Source organism: Panthera uncia, assembly GCF_023721935.1.
Source record: "Panthera uncia isolate 11264 chromosome E2 unlocalized genomic scaffold, Puncia_PCG_1.0 HiC_scaffold_20, whole genome shotgun sequence".
In the NCBI taxonomy this organism is placed as follows: Eukaryota; Metazoa; Chordata; class Mammalia; order Carnivora; family Felidae; genus Panthera; species Panthera uncia.
This window is the reverse complement of record NW_026057589.1, coordinates 13,232,636-13,248,245: the sequence shown is the minus strand read 5'-3', so window position 1 is coordinate 13,248,245 and position 15,610 is coordinate 13,232,636. Positions and strand designations below refer to the sequence as shown.

The following is a 15,610-nucleotide window of genomic DNA, read 5'->3' as shown; positions in this document are numbered from 1 at the left end:
CCATTCTAATAATTTAACAGGAGGTTCTGTATAAGGTTGTGGATAGGGAGGGCCCAGCATAACTACTCAGCTGATTGTTACCATCCTCATCATCATGTGTGTGTTCCATCTTACAGACGCAAGCTGGTGAAGGCAGAGTGTATAAATGCCTCTTTAACCATAAGTTTGAAGAATCCATGAGTGAGAAGGTCAGTATTATTTTGAAATACACCAGTATTTTATTCATTTCTTAAAGTTTTCTCAAATCCTCTCAAATAATATTCTTATAAACTCATTACCAGGATATGAATGATAAAGCTTACCCTTTTCAGAGGAGAGACACTTGGCTTTCAGTAGAGAACCAAAGCATATTTTGCTTAAGCCCAGAAAATGAAGCCTTGTGATATCTAGATACCGGGAAGCCAGTTGAGAATCAATTTTGGAAGTAAAGTTGGAGAATTTTGTATCACGGTCACATTGAAGCCAGCCTCACATACTCAGGAAGTTTAGGCTAACCAAACCAATGTGCTTTGCAGGTAATTAGCTATTTAATTTTTCGGCAGCTCTCATTAAGCATTCTCATTACCATTATTCTGCTGTTCCTGGATAAATGCAAGAATCTTTTATGACTTTTAAAAGAATAATTATTCTTGGTTTTGCTCTCCTGCCATTTACTGTCATATGCAGCTGAAGAAATGTTTCATTTCAGTTGCTTATATAATTTACTATTGAATAATTATATTTTAAAAGCATAGAATGTAACTTACAGAGTGCTCTGTCAGTTGCCACTTTGATTCTTGTGAAATTTACTTTAGGGATATTGTTGAAGAGGAAAAGCATACTTTGTCAAGCTAATGTATTAGAATCTACCAAGTATGTTTTTAGGTACTGTTGCAGCAACAATCAGTAATTCACTGTAGAATTCCAAGGGTTTCTCCATCCACTTATCCCTGCCTCTTACCCCAGCACACTTGTGTTCACTTTTAGCCAAACTTAAAGGTAGGCGTTTTGGTAACAACTGCAGTTGTTGACATACCCTTGACCGCGAGCCTCTGCTTGTATGTGTGAGCAGCCGAACCACCTGAGTGGTCTTACTCTTTGCTACACTCTTTATTCAGTGTCGAGAAGCACTAACAACCCGCCAGAAGCTGATTGCCCAGGATTATAAAGTCAGTTATTCATTGGCCAAATCCTGTAAGAGTGACTTGAAGAAATACCGGTGTAATGTGGAGAACCTTCCACGGTCTCGGGAAGCAAGGCTCTCCTACCTTCTGATGTGTCTGGAGTCAGCTGTGCATAGAGGTAAGAATTAATTTCTTTTTCTCCTTTTCATTCCTTTTGGATTCACATTCTAGCGTCTCTTGTACACGTAAATGTTAATTTCCTCCTGTATTTGCCCTTCTGAGTTTACATGTGCCTTGTGACTCAGGAGCCTTTGTTTGCAAGCATAACTCCTGGAGCTGAAGGCTTAGTATCCCTAAGCCTTATTAAAGGCCTCTTTCTCTTAGCTCAATAATTGTCAATTTTGTTTTTCTTTACATGCCAACTTGTTGTTTTTTTTTTTTAAGATATATGTCTCAAATCCAAATAGTTTAATTTTAATTTTTTTTTTTTTAATGTTTATTTTTGAGACAGAGAGAGACAGAGCATGAACGGGGGAGGGTCAGAGAGAGAGGGAGACACAGAATCTGAAACAGGCTCCAGGCTCTGAGCTGTCAGCACAGAGCCCGACGCGGGGCTCGAACTCACGGACCACGAGATCATGACCTGAGCCGAAGTTGGACGCTTAACCGACTGAGCCACCCAGGCGCCCCTCAAATAGTTTAATTTTTAAAATGCATATTCAACATTTTTAGGAGAGTCATAGCATAGTAATTTAGCATATGAGCTTTGGGTCAGAGAGGCATGGCTTTAAATTAATGGCTCTATCACCAAATTTAATTAATGGCTAAGTGACCACTGTTAATATTTCTTAATCTCTCCCAAACTCATTTTTCTTTTTCTCTTTTAAGATTTTTTTTTTTTTTTTTTTTTTTTGAGGGAGCGCAAGTTGGGGAGGGGCAGACGAGAGGGACAGAGGATCAGCAGCAAGCCTGATGTGGGGCTCTAACTCACTGCAAGATCATGACCTGAGTCGAAGTCAGACGCTTAACTGACTGAGCCACCCGGGTGCCCCACAAACTCATTTTTCTTATCCAAAAAACATAAATAATATTTATGGTGGGTTCTTATGAAGATTGAATGAGGTTATTTGGAATAGCACTTAACATTCAATAAGTGATAGGTACTGTTATTGTTACAACATCGATGATACTAAGAAACTGAACAGTAGGGATGCCTGGGTGGCTCAATCAGTTGAACTTCCAACTCTTGACTTCAGCTCAGGTCATGATCCCAAGGTCGTAGAACTGAGCCCCACATCAGGCTCTGCACTGAGCATGGAGCCTGCTTAAGATTCTGTGTCTCACTCTGCCCCTCTCCCCCACTCACACTCTCTCTCTCTAAAAAAATAAATAAAATAATAATAATAAACTAAGCAGTAAAAGAAGAAGGGATTGACCCCTTAGAACCACACTCATGGTCTGTTGAGTCCAAAAGTCAACCCCTGAAAAGGAACCAAGAAGGTCATATAGAAGATGAGGGTTGTCTTTCTGAATATTGACTGTAAGCTGTAAAAATTAAATTCCTAGCTCTTATTAAATAAATGATGCTGGGACAGTTGGTTAGTGATTGAAAAGATAAGGGGAAAAATCAATCATTAAATAAAACTCGGAACTTTTTGGTGATTTTTTTTTTTTTTTTTTCCCCCCATATCTGGATAGTGAAAAACTCCTAAGCTTCAAAGCCATGGAATAGCAACCTGGGACAATGCATGGTCTTGGGTTGAATACCAAATAAAGGACATTTTGGAGACAAACGGAGATTGTTGATTATGGTGTGAATATTAGATGAGATTGTCCTAAAATGGAAAGGTAGAGATTATTGACTAGTACAAGAATATTGTGAAACAGTATGCATAATATAATCTAATTTTGGTATTTATAAAAGTTAATATTCTTAAACTGCAGATTAATAAGAAACACAGGAAGACTCAGTAAATACACTGCCAAAGGCTATGTGCAATAATTCAGAAAAATTATACCAATTGCATAATATTAAAAAGACTGACCATATTATGTGTTAGTGAGAATGTGGAGGAACTGGACTATCTAATGCTTCTGATGGAATTTAACATAGTACAACAGTTTTGGAAAATAGTTTGCCAAGTTCTTAGAAGTTAAGCACACATCTACCATATGACCCAGCCATGTGCCCAAGAGATATGAAGGCATATATCCATATAAACTCTTACAATTGAGTGCTCATAACAGCTTTATGTGTAATAGCCCCAAACTGGCAGTGACCCAAATGTCCAACAACATTTGAAGGAATAAGGAAATTGTAGTCTGTCCATGTCATGAAATAATATTACTTAAAAATAAAAAGGAATGTGCTGTTGATACATGGATGAATCTAAAAATAGTTTTGCTGAGTGAAAGAAGTTAGACAAAAAAAGAGACTGTACTGTCTGACTCTGTTTATATCAACTTCTAAAAAGTAGAAACTAGTAAACTAGTCTATAGTCACAGAAAGCAGATCAGTAGTTGATAGGGGAGGGGCTTAGGTGGAGAGGGAGGGAGAGATTCTCAAAGACCATAAGAAAAGCTTTTGGAGTTGGTGGGTATGTTCAATATCTTCGTTGTGGTGATGGCTTCAACAACGTATACATATGTCAAACTTCTCCAATTGTACGCTCTAAAAATACAGTTTATCTTATCTTAATTACACCTCAGTAAAGCTGTTTTTTAAAAAACTTTCTTAAGATTTCCCAGTTGGCATTTTTTAGCTCAATGAAGGGGGCTGAAGAGGCTGTAGTGAATATTTGAAGTGTAGTCTTTTCCACAGGCTTTAACTGTGCATACCAGTAGGGGTTGTTCTTAGCTTTCATTGTTACTCTAAAAGTTACCTTATTAATAAGACTTCGATGGAGAGCCTGGGTGGTTCAGTCAGTTAAGTGTCCAACTTTGGCTCAGGTCATGATCTCACAGTTTGTGGGTTCGAGCCCCACGTCAGGTTCTGTGCTGACAGCTCAGAGCCCCGAGTCTGCTTTGGATTCTGTGTCTCCTTCTCTCTCTGCCCCACCCCCACTTGCACTCTGTCTCTATCTCCTTCAAAAATAAGTATTAAAAAAATTTTTTTAATAAAAAAAAAATAAGACTGCCATCGGCACAGCATTTGCATTATCAGTTTAGTAGTATAACATCTGTATAATGCAGAATACTGTCAAGATAAACCCTAGTCTCTGAAGTCTCAAACTCATTTTATGCTGATGCTTGCTATATCCTAAGCTTTTCAGTCTAGCTAATAGCATAACTGGTATTATATTCTAGAGGAAAACATGTACTTTTATGTGTGGTGATATCTGATTGTAATGCGCACCATCCATAATGTCGTGACTTAAATCCTAACTTAGGACGACAAGTGAGCAGTGAGTGCCAGGGGGAGATGTTAGATTACCGGCGCATGTTGATGGAAGACTTTTCTTTGAGCCCCGAGATCATCCTGAGCTGTCGGGGGGAGATCGAACACCACTGTTCTGGATTACATCGAAAAGGGCGAACTCTGCATTGTCTAATGAAAGTAGTTCGTGGGGAAAAAGGGAACCTTGGAATGAACTGCCAGCAAGCGGTAAGGAAAAATTTTCTACTGCCATTTGGAATGTTCTATTTTATCGGCTGAGGAGTCTCCTCCTGATGCTGTCCCAGCTTCCTTTATCTAGATCGTTTGTGGCATCACAGTTAACACTGGGCACTAGGAACCAGACACAGAATATTGTTCAGGCATACCTTAATAAGAACATGGAATTTGCTGCAGAGCAAAAGTTTGAATTCATAAACAATAAATGGAGCTATATATATACTTAAAGAAATAGGTAAAATGCATTGTTTGCTGGAGTTTTTAAAGGAAAGTAACTTGCTAGGTGAAATTTGTAAACTCAGCACCAAGGCAAACCAGGTTCTGGTAAATTAGAAAACATCCTGCACCAAAAGACGATTTGCCTTTCTCTATAGGCTTGATTAGATTGAGGCTGAAAAAGAGCTGAAAGGAATTGAAAGTTTCTAAGAGTTTGTTGTTTTTTGTGTTTTTTTTTTTTTTTTTATTAATGTGCAGCATACTGTGAATTCTTGGCCACAAGGATCAAGAGAGCATGTTATTTTCAAAATGATACCATCTTTCTTGTTACACCAGGGGCAACTGTGCATGGAAGGGTCTTTCTTTCTCTGGCCCCAAACTGTACATGAATTCTATAAAGATATTTGGAAAAGATGAGTGTACTTCTTGGGAAGATAAAGTTATTCCTTTTTTTTTCCCTTTTTTTAAAGATAAAGTTATTCTTGATCTAGGGTTCATGAACAGTTGAATAACTACAGGTGAGGGGCATAATATAAAGTTAACAAAATACTATAGATGCAGTGCATCTGTTTCATTACCATTGTCCACATTTATTACTTTTTACTGAATAAGAGTCTTTGAACCATTCTCGGTACCAAATGGAACAGTGGTACCCTGTACAGTGTACCCCATACATCCCTTAGAATGCACAAAAGATACCATTTAGCTTTGTATCCTAAATTAGGGAGTTGAGTTTCTCAGTGAAACTTTAGAAAACCACAATTCAGTTGTTTTTTGTTGTTGGCATTTTTATTAAAAAATGAGTATTATAGAAAACCAGAATTTGACAATCTGAAACACAAAATGTCCATAGAATTTTGATGTGGAGTAAAATTTCATCTTCGCTTCTCTTACTCACCCTGACCCAGAGTCGAAAGTAAATTATACATCCAGTGGTGGAAAAAATAGACAAATATATATATATTCTCCAGAATCCCAAACCCAGCTAGAAGGAAGGCTTCAGGAATCTACTGTGGTTTTAGTTGGAACATTGTGGTTCTTCAGGAACAATCCTTGCTGGTGATTGTCCTGGGAAACCTCTGTGACAATATGTGTGCTTGGGCCTCAGACCAAGAGTGAATCAAGACATCCTATACTTGAAGCTCATCCTTAATGCAGCATGTAAAGGGGAGGGAGTTGGTCAGGAATAAACCTCTTTACTGAGGCTACACTTATACCAAAGTGTACAAAAAAAACCCAAAGTAAGTTGGTTTAACTTAATTTCACACCATCTACCTCCAGGGCTTTTTGAAATTTAGCTTGTTAAAAAGAACTAGTGGCTCATCTTGGAAGGTAAATACGGACCTCCCGTCTCACCCTTTTTGTCTAGAAGAAAATTTCTCACAAGCATTTCCCCAGTTTTTTCCTAAGCAGTCAGGGGCTGGAATAGATATATAATCATGTAGTGATTTTTGTTCATAATGTTTGTTTCCCACACTGCTGTCCCTGGGCTCCAGAGTGGCAGTGATTCCTTGGGCTGTTAGCCCTCTAGAGTCTGTAAGGCAGTCATTGTCTCCTTTTAGGAGCTGCAGTCTGGTGTGTTCATTTTGAATTCTCAAAGTTTGCCTGTCACTTATGGATATTTAACCTGTACAGTTCTTGCAGAGACTTCCAGATCCCCATGATACTTAAAACTTCCCTCAGAAAAAGATGTAAATATTTTGGTCTTTGTCAGCAAACGTTACTACTAAAATTGATGATAATCTTCCTATCAGCTAAGCAGAGCATTTTGTAGCTTCTCCAAATTGCCACCAACAATTGGTATAAATAACTCCCTTCCCAGAATATTGAAACTCTTTTGTTTTCTTTTCTTTTTTAATACTTTTTAAAACATTTTTTTTTTAAGAGAGGGAGAGACAGAGTACAAACAGGGGAGGGGCAGAGAGAAAGGGGGACAGAGGATCCAAAGTGAGCTTTTCACTGACAGCAGAGAGCCCAAGGCAGGGCTTGAACTCAAAAACCACTAGCTCATGACTTGAACCAGTCAGATCCTCAACCACTGAGCCACCCAGACGCCCCAGAAATCTTTTCTATTTCTCTCATCTTGATTGTTGACTTTTTAGGATAGATAGAATTGGGATTTTCTTTCTTCATTTCCTTTTGATCTATGTTCTCTCCCCCCATGTGTGATGGGGTCAGTGCTTTCGTATGAGCCCCTGTGGGATTGTAGGTCACATGTATGAAGATCAGAGAAGACTCTCCTCCAAAGGCTAAATCTGTGACACAGAAAGGACTTTAACTTGGAAAATAGGGAACCCAAACCAGAAGGATTCTAGTTTTTAAATTTGTTGTCTGTTATTTAAGATTCCCACCCCAAAACACCATCTGCTATCCATCTGTACTAATAATGATCTTTTACATACGTAAAATGCTTTGCAGTTTATACATCCTTCTCTTGTATATGACTCTTTCTTGTAATTCTTCCTCAGTTCAAGAAACTGCAGCTAGAGGTTAATCATGACCATGTTCTCAAAACTAATTTCTGTCAGAGCCAGAACTATTAATAGAACTCAGGTCCTCTGATCCCTAATTTGGAGTTTTTCCTCTGCCCCAACTGCTTTCTCCTCAAAGACCGGAAAAAAGAATTAGAGGCCCATCTTCTCATGCTCTCACTTTATTCCATGACAGAGAATGGACCAGGCAAAAATAGATGTTAAAGAAAATACTCTCACTTTCAGCTGTATAATGACAAGTATTTTTTTTTTAATGTTTATTTATTTTTGACAGAGAGAGAGACAGAGCATGAGCAGGGGAGGGGCAGAGAGAGAGGGTGACACAGAATCTGAAGCAGGCCCCGGGCTCTGAGCTGTCAGCACAGAGCCCATCCCGGGGCTCGAACTCACAGACCGCGAGATCATTACCTGAGCCAAAGTCGGACGCTCAACCGACTGAGCCACCCAGGCGCCCCGACAAGTATTTTTCTGGATATGTATAATGAGCAAGTTCTGCTTTACCTCTTCGTTATATAAAAAAGATAATTGAGGAAAAATGGAAATTATAAGTATTGCATTCTTGTTTTTTTAATTGATATTTCTTACAAGTTAAATGAAATCTCACATTTGTTTTTAATAGTGTGGAGCATGCTTGTTTTAATGCCAGTGTATTGGCTGCATAATCCAAATTCTAGATTCTTACGACCAGATTAGGTCTCTGATTGGAAATGTCTTCTCTTTACCCTTGTCCACTCAATTCTGGCTTGGCCGTGAGGGTCAGATTTAGCAATCTGATTAACAAATAGGCAGATATGAGGGAAAAGGCAGGCTTTATATCATAAAGAGCTTTTGTTTTGGAAATGTCCAGAGATGATCCAGACAGGTAGACAAACAATCCCCACAGTAGCTTAAACAGAAAAACTGAGGCTCAAGATAGAGAAGCCAGTTGGAATGTATTTGACAGGAGCTCTTATGCTTGGCCAGTGACAATTGTTAATTGTTAAACTTGTTAACAGTACATTGTGATATACCAGACCAAGTAAATATTTGAAAAGATGACATTGCTCTTCCCTCATATGTAAGAGATGTTCCTCTTTCTTAATTTTCTTTTAATCCAGCTGCAAACACTGATTCAGGAGACGGACCCTGGCGCAGATTACCGCATTGATAGAGCTCTCAACGAAGCTTGTGAATCTGTTATACAGACAGCCTGCAAACACATAAGATCGGGAGACCCAATGTAGGTTATCTTATTTGTAGTATTTATTTACATTGTATTGTATTTGGCAGTGTAGCGCCAGAAACACTCCTTCTAAACAGAAACACATACCAACTTTTGATAGAACTAGTACTGAACTGGAGCCCTTGGCTCTGCCTCATCCATGATGTAGAGACGCTGAGACCCAGCATTGTGCTGAAGTTCACTGACTGTGACCGAGCATGTATGGGCCTGTGCATTAAGTCGCTGAGTAATCTGTTTAATGGTCAAATGAAAACGAGAGAGAAACACTCAGGATAAAGTGACACATTACTTTGTCTCTGTAGTTCATCCTGTTTGTATATTGACTCATTGTATACATTGGCTACTTGATAATTATTAGAAATTAATTAAATCTAATTGAAATAAAAACTGTTGTGGTTGGAGGATATAATCATGAACAAAATGAACTCTGAAGTTGCGTCCAAGATTTAGGAAAGCTATAAAATGCTATACTAAAGTATTTGAATGTCATGCAGTAGTTTTCTCCATGTGATGCACAAACTAGTTTTAAAACCAGGTTGCAAGTAAAGAACAGGTTTCCCATTCTGCACAAATCCTCGTAGCCTGCAGCTGGCAGTAATCAACGATAAAATGAATGCAGTCCATATTTGTCATCATTCTGTTAGGCATACACTCCCGCTGTTCATGCTATAGCAGGGGATTAAAAAAGGGTATTCTTCTTTAAAGTTTTTTATGCAGTTGGAAGAGATAGACAAACACAGTGAAGACTAATTAAGAATATTTACCAATATAAAAATAACTACATTGAGCACGAGGGGTCAAGGGAGAGGGAGGGAAGGAGAGAACTGCTATAGCTAAAGATCATTTGAAGAGACTATCAATTAAATGCAGCGTGTGGACCTTTTCTGGGTCCTGGTTTGAATGAACATATAAAAAGGCATAAGAGAATTGGGAAAAAATTTGAAAACTAACAGGATATTACATGACATTAAGGATTTTAAAAATTAATTTCTTTTCGTGGGTTGTAGTATTATGTTCTCATAGAGAAACATGCTCAAATATTTATGAATAAAATGATAAGGTATCTGGGATTTGCTTCAAAATACCAGCAAGGGGGTGTAGAATTAAAACAAACTTAGCCATACGTTGATAAAGTTATGGGAAGGGAAGGTGGCTAATGTATGATTCTTTACTTTTGTGTGTGTTGGAGAATTTTCACAACTAACAGTTAAAAATAAAGCAGCTGCACACAGATCTTAAGTAAGCTGAGTCCTGAGTGCTAAGTGGCCCTGAAGTTAGAAGCCATAATCATTGTCAGACTGATTTAATTTGAGTTATTCTCAGAAAAGTAAATCCCTGATTGCCCTCAAAAATAGCTCAATGACTTTTTCTACAGACCAAGGAAATATTGATGTGAGAATTCCAAACCTGTTGCTACAATTTCATCCCTGTTTTATTCCCAGGATCCTCTCGTGCCTGATGGAGCACTTGTACACGGAGAAAATGGTGGAAGATTGTGAACACCGTCTGTTAGAGCTGCAGTATTTCATCTCCCGAGATTGGAAGTGAGTATTTTGAAGCCAGAATCAAGTGTAAGCCTCAGCATGTTCTCCTGTGTAGTCAGTATCTTTTGTATTATTTGAAATAACCGGTAGGAATATGTTTTTAAGTTCTGGGATAGCTGACACACTCCAGTCCCTTGAGAAACCTTTCTTGCTTTCGGAATAGTATCTCAAAACTGAGGCAGTCCCTGCAGGTCTGTCCCCGTGTGCCCCCATTCACTACTATTTTGGAAGTCAGAGTCAAATGTTTCTGATACCACAAACATCTATCCTGAAAGGACGTGGGCACCTGTGGGGCAGCAGAAGCATCTTCAGATACGTTTCTAAGAAGAGACTAGTGCATTTTAATTTTTATTGATTTGTGCTGGATACGAGAATTTACTTTTATTCCTTTAACTATTCAAAGTTACTGAATTTTCTATCTTAAGAGGCTCTTATCAATAAGTGACAACTTGATTCTCTAATTCTCTTCTCATCCTGTTAGTCAAGAAAGGAGGGGTAGGGGACGAAATAGAAGAAGGATCTGTGTTGCAGTCAGAATCGCTGTAACTTACTGGCTTCAGTGCCCTCCTCTTTTTATGTCTCAGTTTCCCCTCCACTTCCAGAGCAGCCAGGACCCGACCGCTTGGGAAGCTGTCTTTTCCTGCCGCACCCAGGCTCAGCTCCTTCCTGACTCAGTTATCTCAACCCCTGGAGTTTGGTCATTAACTTTTTCTAGTGATTGAATATGTCACCCACAAACTTTACTGGGAAGTGATTATTCAGAAGGTTCAATGTATTTTTATTTCTGTGTCCTCAGATTAGCTCTGGAAAGGACTACAGAAAAGTACATGGGAATTTCTCTGTACTTTCTCAGGCCGTCTAAGCCTGAGTTTAGACTCAGAGTCTAAACTCTGTTTACGTAGTTTACTGAGTTTACTGCCTTAATCAAAACTCTGTTTTTCCTCTTCTGCAACTCCTTTACCCATGATCAAAAAAATGCTTCACAGGCCTAAAAGCTACTCATTAAGTATTAGCTTTTCTCCTCCCATTCACTAGCTCTCCCCTGAAGTTGACATTATGATGTGAACAGAATTAAGCATCTATTGGTCTGATTTGGAGAAGCCGCAGGCTCATTGGCTTAATCCATTGTCTCCAGAGTCAGAGTTAAATGTCAAGTTTTTTAAGCTGATAAGCATATTCAGGTAAACTAAAAATGGAACTGCCTTAGCTTGCATGGGAGGAAGAAGAGTAACAGTTTTACTGGAAAGGAAGTCGAGTGAGGGATTTTGTTTATCTTGCCATTTCCTGATCCTGTTGAATCTAGTGTATCAGATAGGATTGAATTTCACACTTAGAAAAAAAGTATTGAGTGGAAAGTTGTGAATTGCCTGGTGATAAGCTACAGCCCTTATTTTCTCATTTCAGCCTGGGCGTGTTAGTGCTGAGTCTGCTGTTGTAATGTTGCACATCTTACGTAGCTGTCTTGGCCTCTTTGAGGTAGAACTTAAATCCTCTGTGCCAAGGTCAACAGGCTTCTACAGATTGACCACTGTGTGTTCCTGAAGAACAAAATTCAGGAATATCTTTTAACTTTATAGGCTGGACCCTGTCTTATACCGCAAGTGCCAGGGAGATGCATCTCGTCTTTGCCACACCCATGGTTGGAATGAAACCAGTGAACTTATGCCTCCCGGAGCTGTGTTCTCCTGCTTATATAGACATGCCTACCGCACGGAGGAACAGGGCAGGAGGGTATGCATTCAATACTGACTTCATTTCTTCTTATCAACCATTTGTTTTTTTAGTTAGTTTGTTGTATTGTGCTGACTTCTGTCATTGTAGGACACTTTGTTTATTAGTATATCTGGCAGGGAGGGGTTGCTGCACTACTAGAAACTTCCATTATTCAGTGACTATACATAGAGTTGCTTCACCAGCTTCTTTCCATCTGATTTTACATTTTCAACAAAGTAAGTCAGGGGACATTTCCAGTTTTTTCTTTAAATTACCAAAATCTATTTTTTTTTTTTTTTTACATTGATTTATTTTTGAGAAACAGAGTGAGACAAAGCGTGAGCGGGGGAGGGGCAGAGAGAGAAGGAGACACAGAATCTGAAGCAGGTTCCAGGCTCTGAGCAAGCTGTCAGCACAGAGCCTGATGCGGGGCTCGAACTCACAAACTGTGAGATCATGACCTGAGCTGAAGTCGGACGTTCAACCGACTGAGCCACCCAGGCGCCCCTAAATTACCAAAATCTAAATGACAAATAGACAAATACTGCCACCCTAACTTTATTTAACTTTAAAGTTCCATTAGAAGCTCTTAACCAGGATACAGATGGTTTTTAGACTTATTGTGAGTTTAGGTAAATTTGAATTTAATGTTCCTGACCCAAGTGTGTGCCTTTTCCTGAACTGGAGCCCGCATTCTACTCTACATTCATAGAGTAATAGCAGATTAGTTCCGCTAAACAAAAAACTCTAACCTAACCTGAACAAATCCGGTTCACTTTTTATCAGAGTATTTTGAGAAAAGGATGTTGTCTCAATAGTGTATTAGAAAATATTGAATGTATAATCTCATTCCTGGAGATACAGGCTTTTAGAAGTCTCCTAGAAAATTTAATCCTTATTCTGGAAGAGATTTGAGGTATAAAGTTTATATAAATTACTATTAACGTTCTCTGTTAGTTTCCTGACAACAGATATCCTTTATCTAGTGCTTTTTTGTTTCGGTTATGGTGCTTTTTTATTTTAATGTTTATTTTATTTTTGAGCGAGAGAGAGCGAGTGTGAGCAGGGGAGAAGCTGAGAGCGAGGGGTCAGAGGGTCCTAAGCAGGCTCTGCGCTGACAGCACCAAGCCCGATGTGGGGCTTAGACTCATGAACCATGAGATCATGAGGTCATGACCCAAGCTGAAGTCGGATGCTCAACCAACCAGGCACCCTTGCTTCTGGTACTTTTAAAGTATTTTGCTTGTTCTTTCTCATATAGCTTTCACGAGAGTGCCGAGCAGAAGTCCAAAGGATCCTACACCAGCGTGCCATGGATGTTAAGCTGGATCCTGGCCTTCAGGATAAATGCCTTATTGATCTGGGAAAATGGTGCAGTGAAAAAACAGAGACTGGACAGGTAGCTCACATAGCCACCTATTTATCTTATAGTAGTAATAATCATCATCATCATCACAACTAACATTTTATATAGAGTACAGACCATAAAATACAATCTTTATTTTTGTTACATTATTCAGTGTCCTCTTCATAAGAAATCCTAAGGAAATTTTTCTCTTTCGTCTCTGTGGAAGGAGTACTACTACTTTTCCTAAGCCGTTGGTTCGTTTTTATATTATGGTTACTGTATTTTGTAAGCGATTATTTTCCCCCTTCGTGTTGCCTCTTCAAAAGCCTGGAGCCAAAGGTATGACCTGCCTCTAGCAAGTATATGAGATTTTGTGGGAGGCTTTTGTATACCAGGTTTGCTGCTAGCTCCATCCCCCCTTCTTTACCATATTTTCTTTTTCTTCCTATTTTTTAACTCATTCTAACTTTATTTTATATTGCCTTTTTTTTCTCTTCTCACTTTTATAAGGTACGTTAAGTCCTTTCGAGAGAAGGCAGTGTATAAATATAAACAATTCTAAATACTGGCATACATGAATAGCATGCATGCCATCCAGTAGTCCTATAAGATATGTAGGAATGGGAATTATCTTTTCCATTTGGTAAGTGACAGAATTGAGACTCAAGAAGTGACTTCCTTTCCTAATACTCAGGTGTAATTCTAACCAGACATCTGGTCCATTGTGTCATAACCTCTCCGTACCGGAAAGCATAGAGAAGAAGCAGCCCCCAGAATTACATGCATGCTGTGAATGGTGCCTAACGATTTTGTGCCTGCTTTAAAAAAACAGAAAAGCTACATTACTGCTTTCTAGCAAATTAAGTTAGAAGGTAGTGTGTCCTCTGTGGTGAGGAGTAAGTCCTTGTTTAAAGCTCCAGTAATACTAGAACAAAGTGTGAACTCAGGTTTCCAGGTTCCATTTTTACTACTCCAGAACATCCTCTGGGATTAAACTATTAAAAACTTACCCGTGCAGGAATTGGGTATGTTTAAGAAGCAACATGGCTCACTATTCAGATCTGCTCACCCTGGGAATGCCATTTTCAGCAGGCTACCTCCTGGGCCTGCTGCAGTTCTGTCAAATTTATTGTGAGAAAACGCTTGCAGTTCAGCTTTCTGCTGCCTCTGTCTAATGAAACAAAAGATGTGGTCACATGGAATCCTAGAAAACAGTTTCTTTCCATACCCCCTTTGAAGTAACAGTGAGAAAGCTATGCTGTGTGGCAGTCCATTGCTGTGAAGCTTGGCTCAGGAAAGGATTCTATGACTGGGATTTTTCCCTTAGCCATTTATCTTACTCCCGAGGTTTTATGCATTTTCCTTTAGGGATTCCCCACCCCACCCCCACCCCACCCCTTTCTGGGCATTGTATAATTCCTACACCCCCCTGCTCATCCCTTCCTATTCTAATTCCAAAACAGAGACTCTTGCAAAATAGTAAGTTAAACTTGATCCTTTAATAGAGCCCTTTGCTGAGAAACAGCTGTTGATATGCTTTGGGAAAATAAGCTTCTGTTCTACTTAAAATCTCTATGTTTCTAAAGGGAATAGTCATGGAATGATACTACGAGGTCTCTCCAGGTCAGTTTCCAAAGCCTAGACAAGATAGTGTTTAGATGTCCAAACCCTAATGTGCTCACTTGCTTTGCAGTTTTCCTCAGGATCTTTCTATGTGGGCCAAGGTTAGAATCCCACATTTGACTTGCAGGAGCTATAAGTTCTATGCTGTGTTTTGGATCCTGGGTCCCAGCCTACTTTGCTCATGAAAAGTCTTAAAATATTCCATGTCTTTCCCTGTAAATCTGTTGTTCGTTGATTATTATTGGTGCGCAGATTTAAAATGGGAGCAAAGGTGATCAAAACATAGGTTAAAATTGAATGGCAGGTTGTTGATAGAGTGGAATAAAGGCCTGATAAAATTTTTAGACTCTGAGGACGTCTCGACATTGACTCTTGTTGGACTTACTGATTGGGCCTTCTGGAGGATTTGCATGGCTATTGTAGCCCCTTGTGACCCTTTTAACCACCCTTTTACATCAAGTACTTATTTTTCAACAATCCCAGTTTGGGGACTCAAATAAAGCTTTAGTGTTCTGTTCAGTGAAATAGTTTTTAAAAGGAAAGATAAGGAGGACCACTGAAAAGGAAGTAGTAGACCCTGTTCTCTCTGCTTCCCTTGTTCATTTATGTAATTGACACGTGCCAAGGGATTGCTTTCTTACTTGCAGGAGCTAGAGTGCCTCCAGGACCACCTTGACGACCTGGCTGTAGAGTGCAGAGATATAGTCGGCAACCTCACTGAGTTAGAATCTGAGGT

At 39.2% G+C, this 15,610-nt stretch overlaps 1 protein-coding gene across 2 annotated transcripts in view; it reads left to right on the top strand.

Moving 5' to 3' along the window:
* The window catches only part of GLG1 (golgi glycoprotein 1), a 149,761-nt gene that overhangs the window by 110,211 nt on the left and 23,940 nt on the right, over positions 1-15,610 (top strand). For both annotated transcript variants that reach the window (XM_049622652.1, XM_049622654.1), the window contains exons 6-13: positions 117-188; positions 1,098-1,281; positions 4,493-4,707; positions 8,522-8,643; positions 10,089-10,190; positions 11,768-11,921; positions 13,165-13,302; positions 15,522-15,608. In XM_049622652.1, the coding sequence (XP_049478609.1) occupies positions 117-188; positions 1,098-1,281; positions 4,493-4,707; positions 8,522-8,643; positions 10,089-10,190; positions 11,768-11,921; positions 13,165-13,302; positions 15,522-15,608 (1,074 nt within the window). The remainder of the gene's footprint in view (positions 1-116; positions 189-1,097; positions 1,282-4,492; positions 4,708-8,521; positions 8,644-10,088; positions 10,191-11,767; positions 11,922-13,164; positions 13,303-15,521; positions 15,609-15,610) is intronic.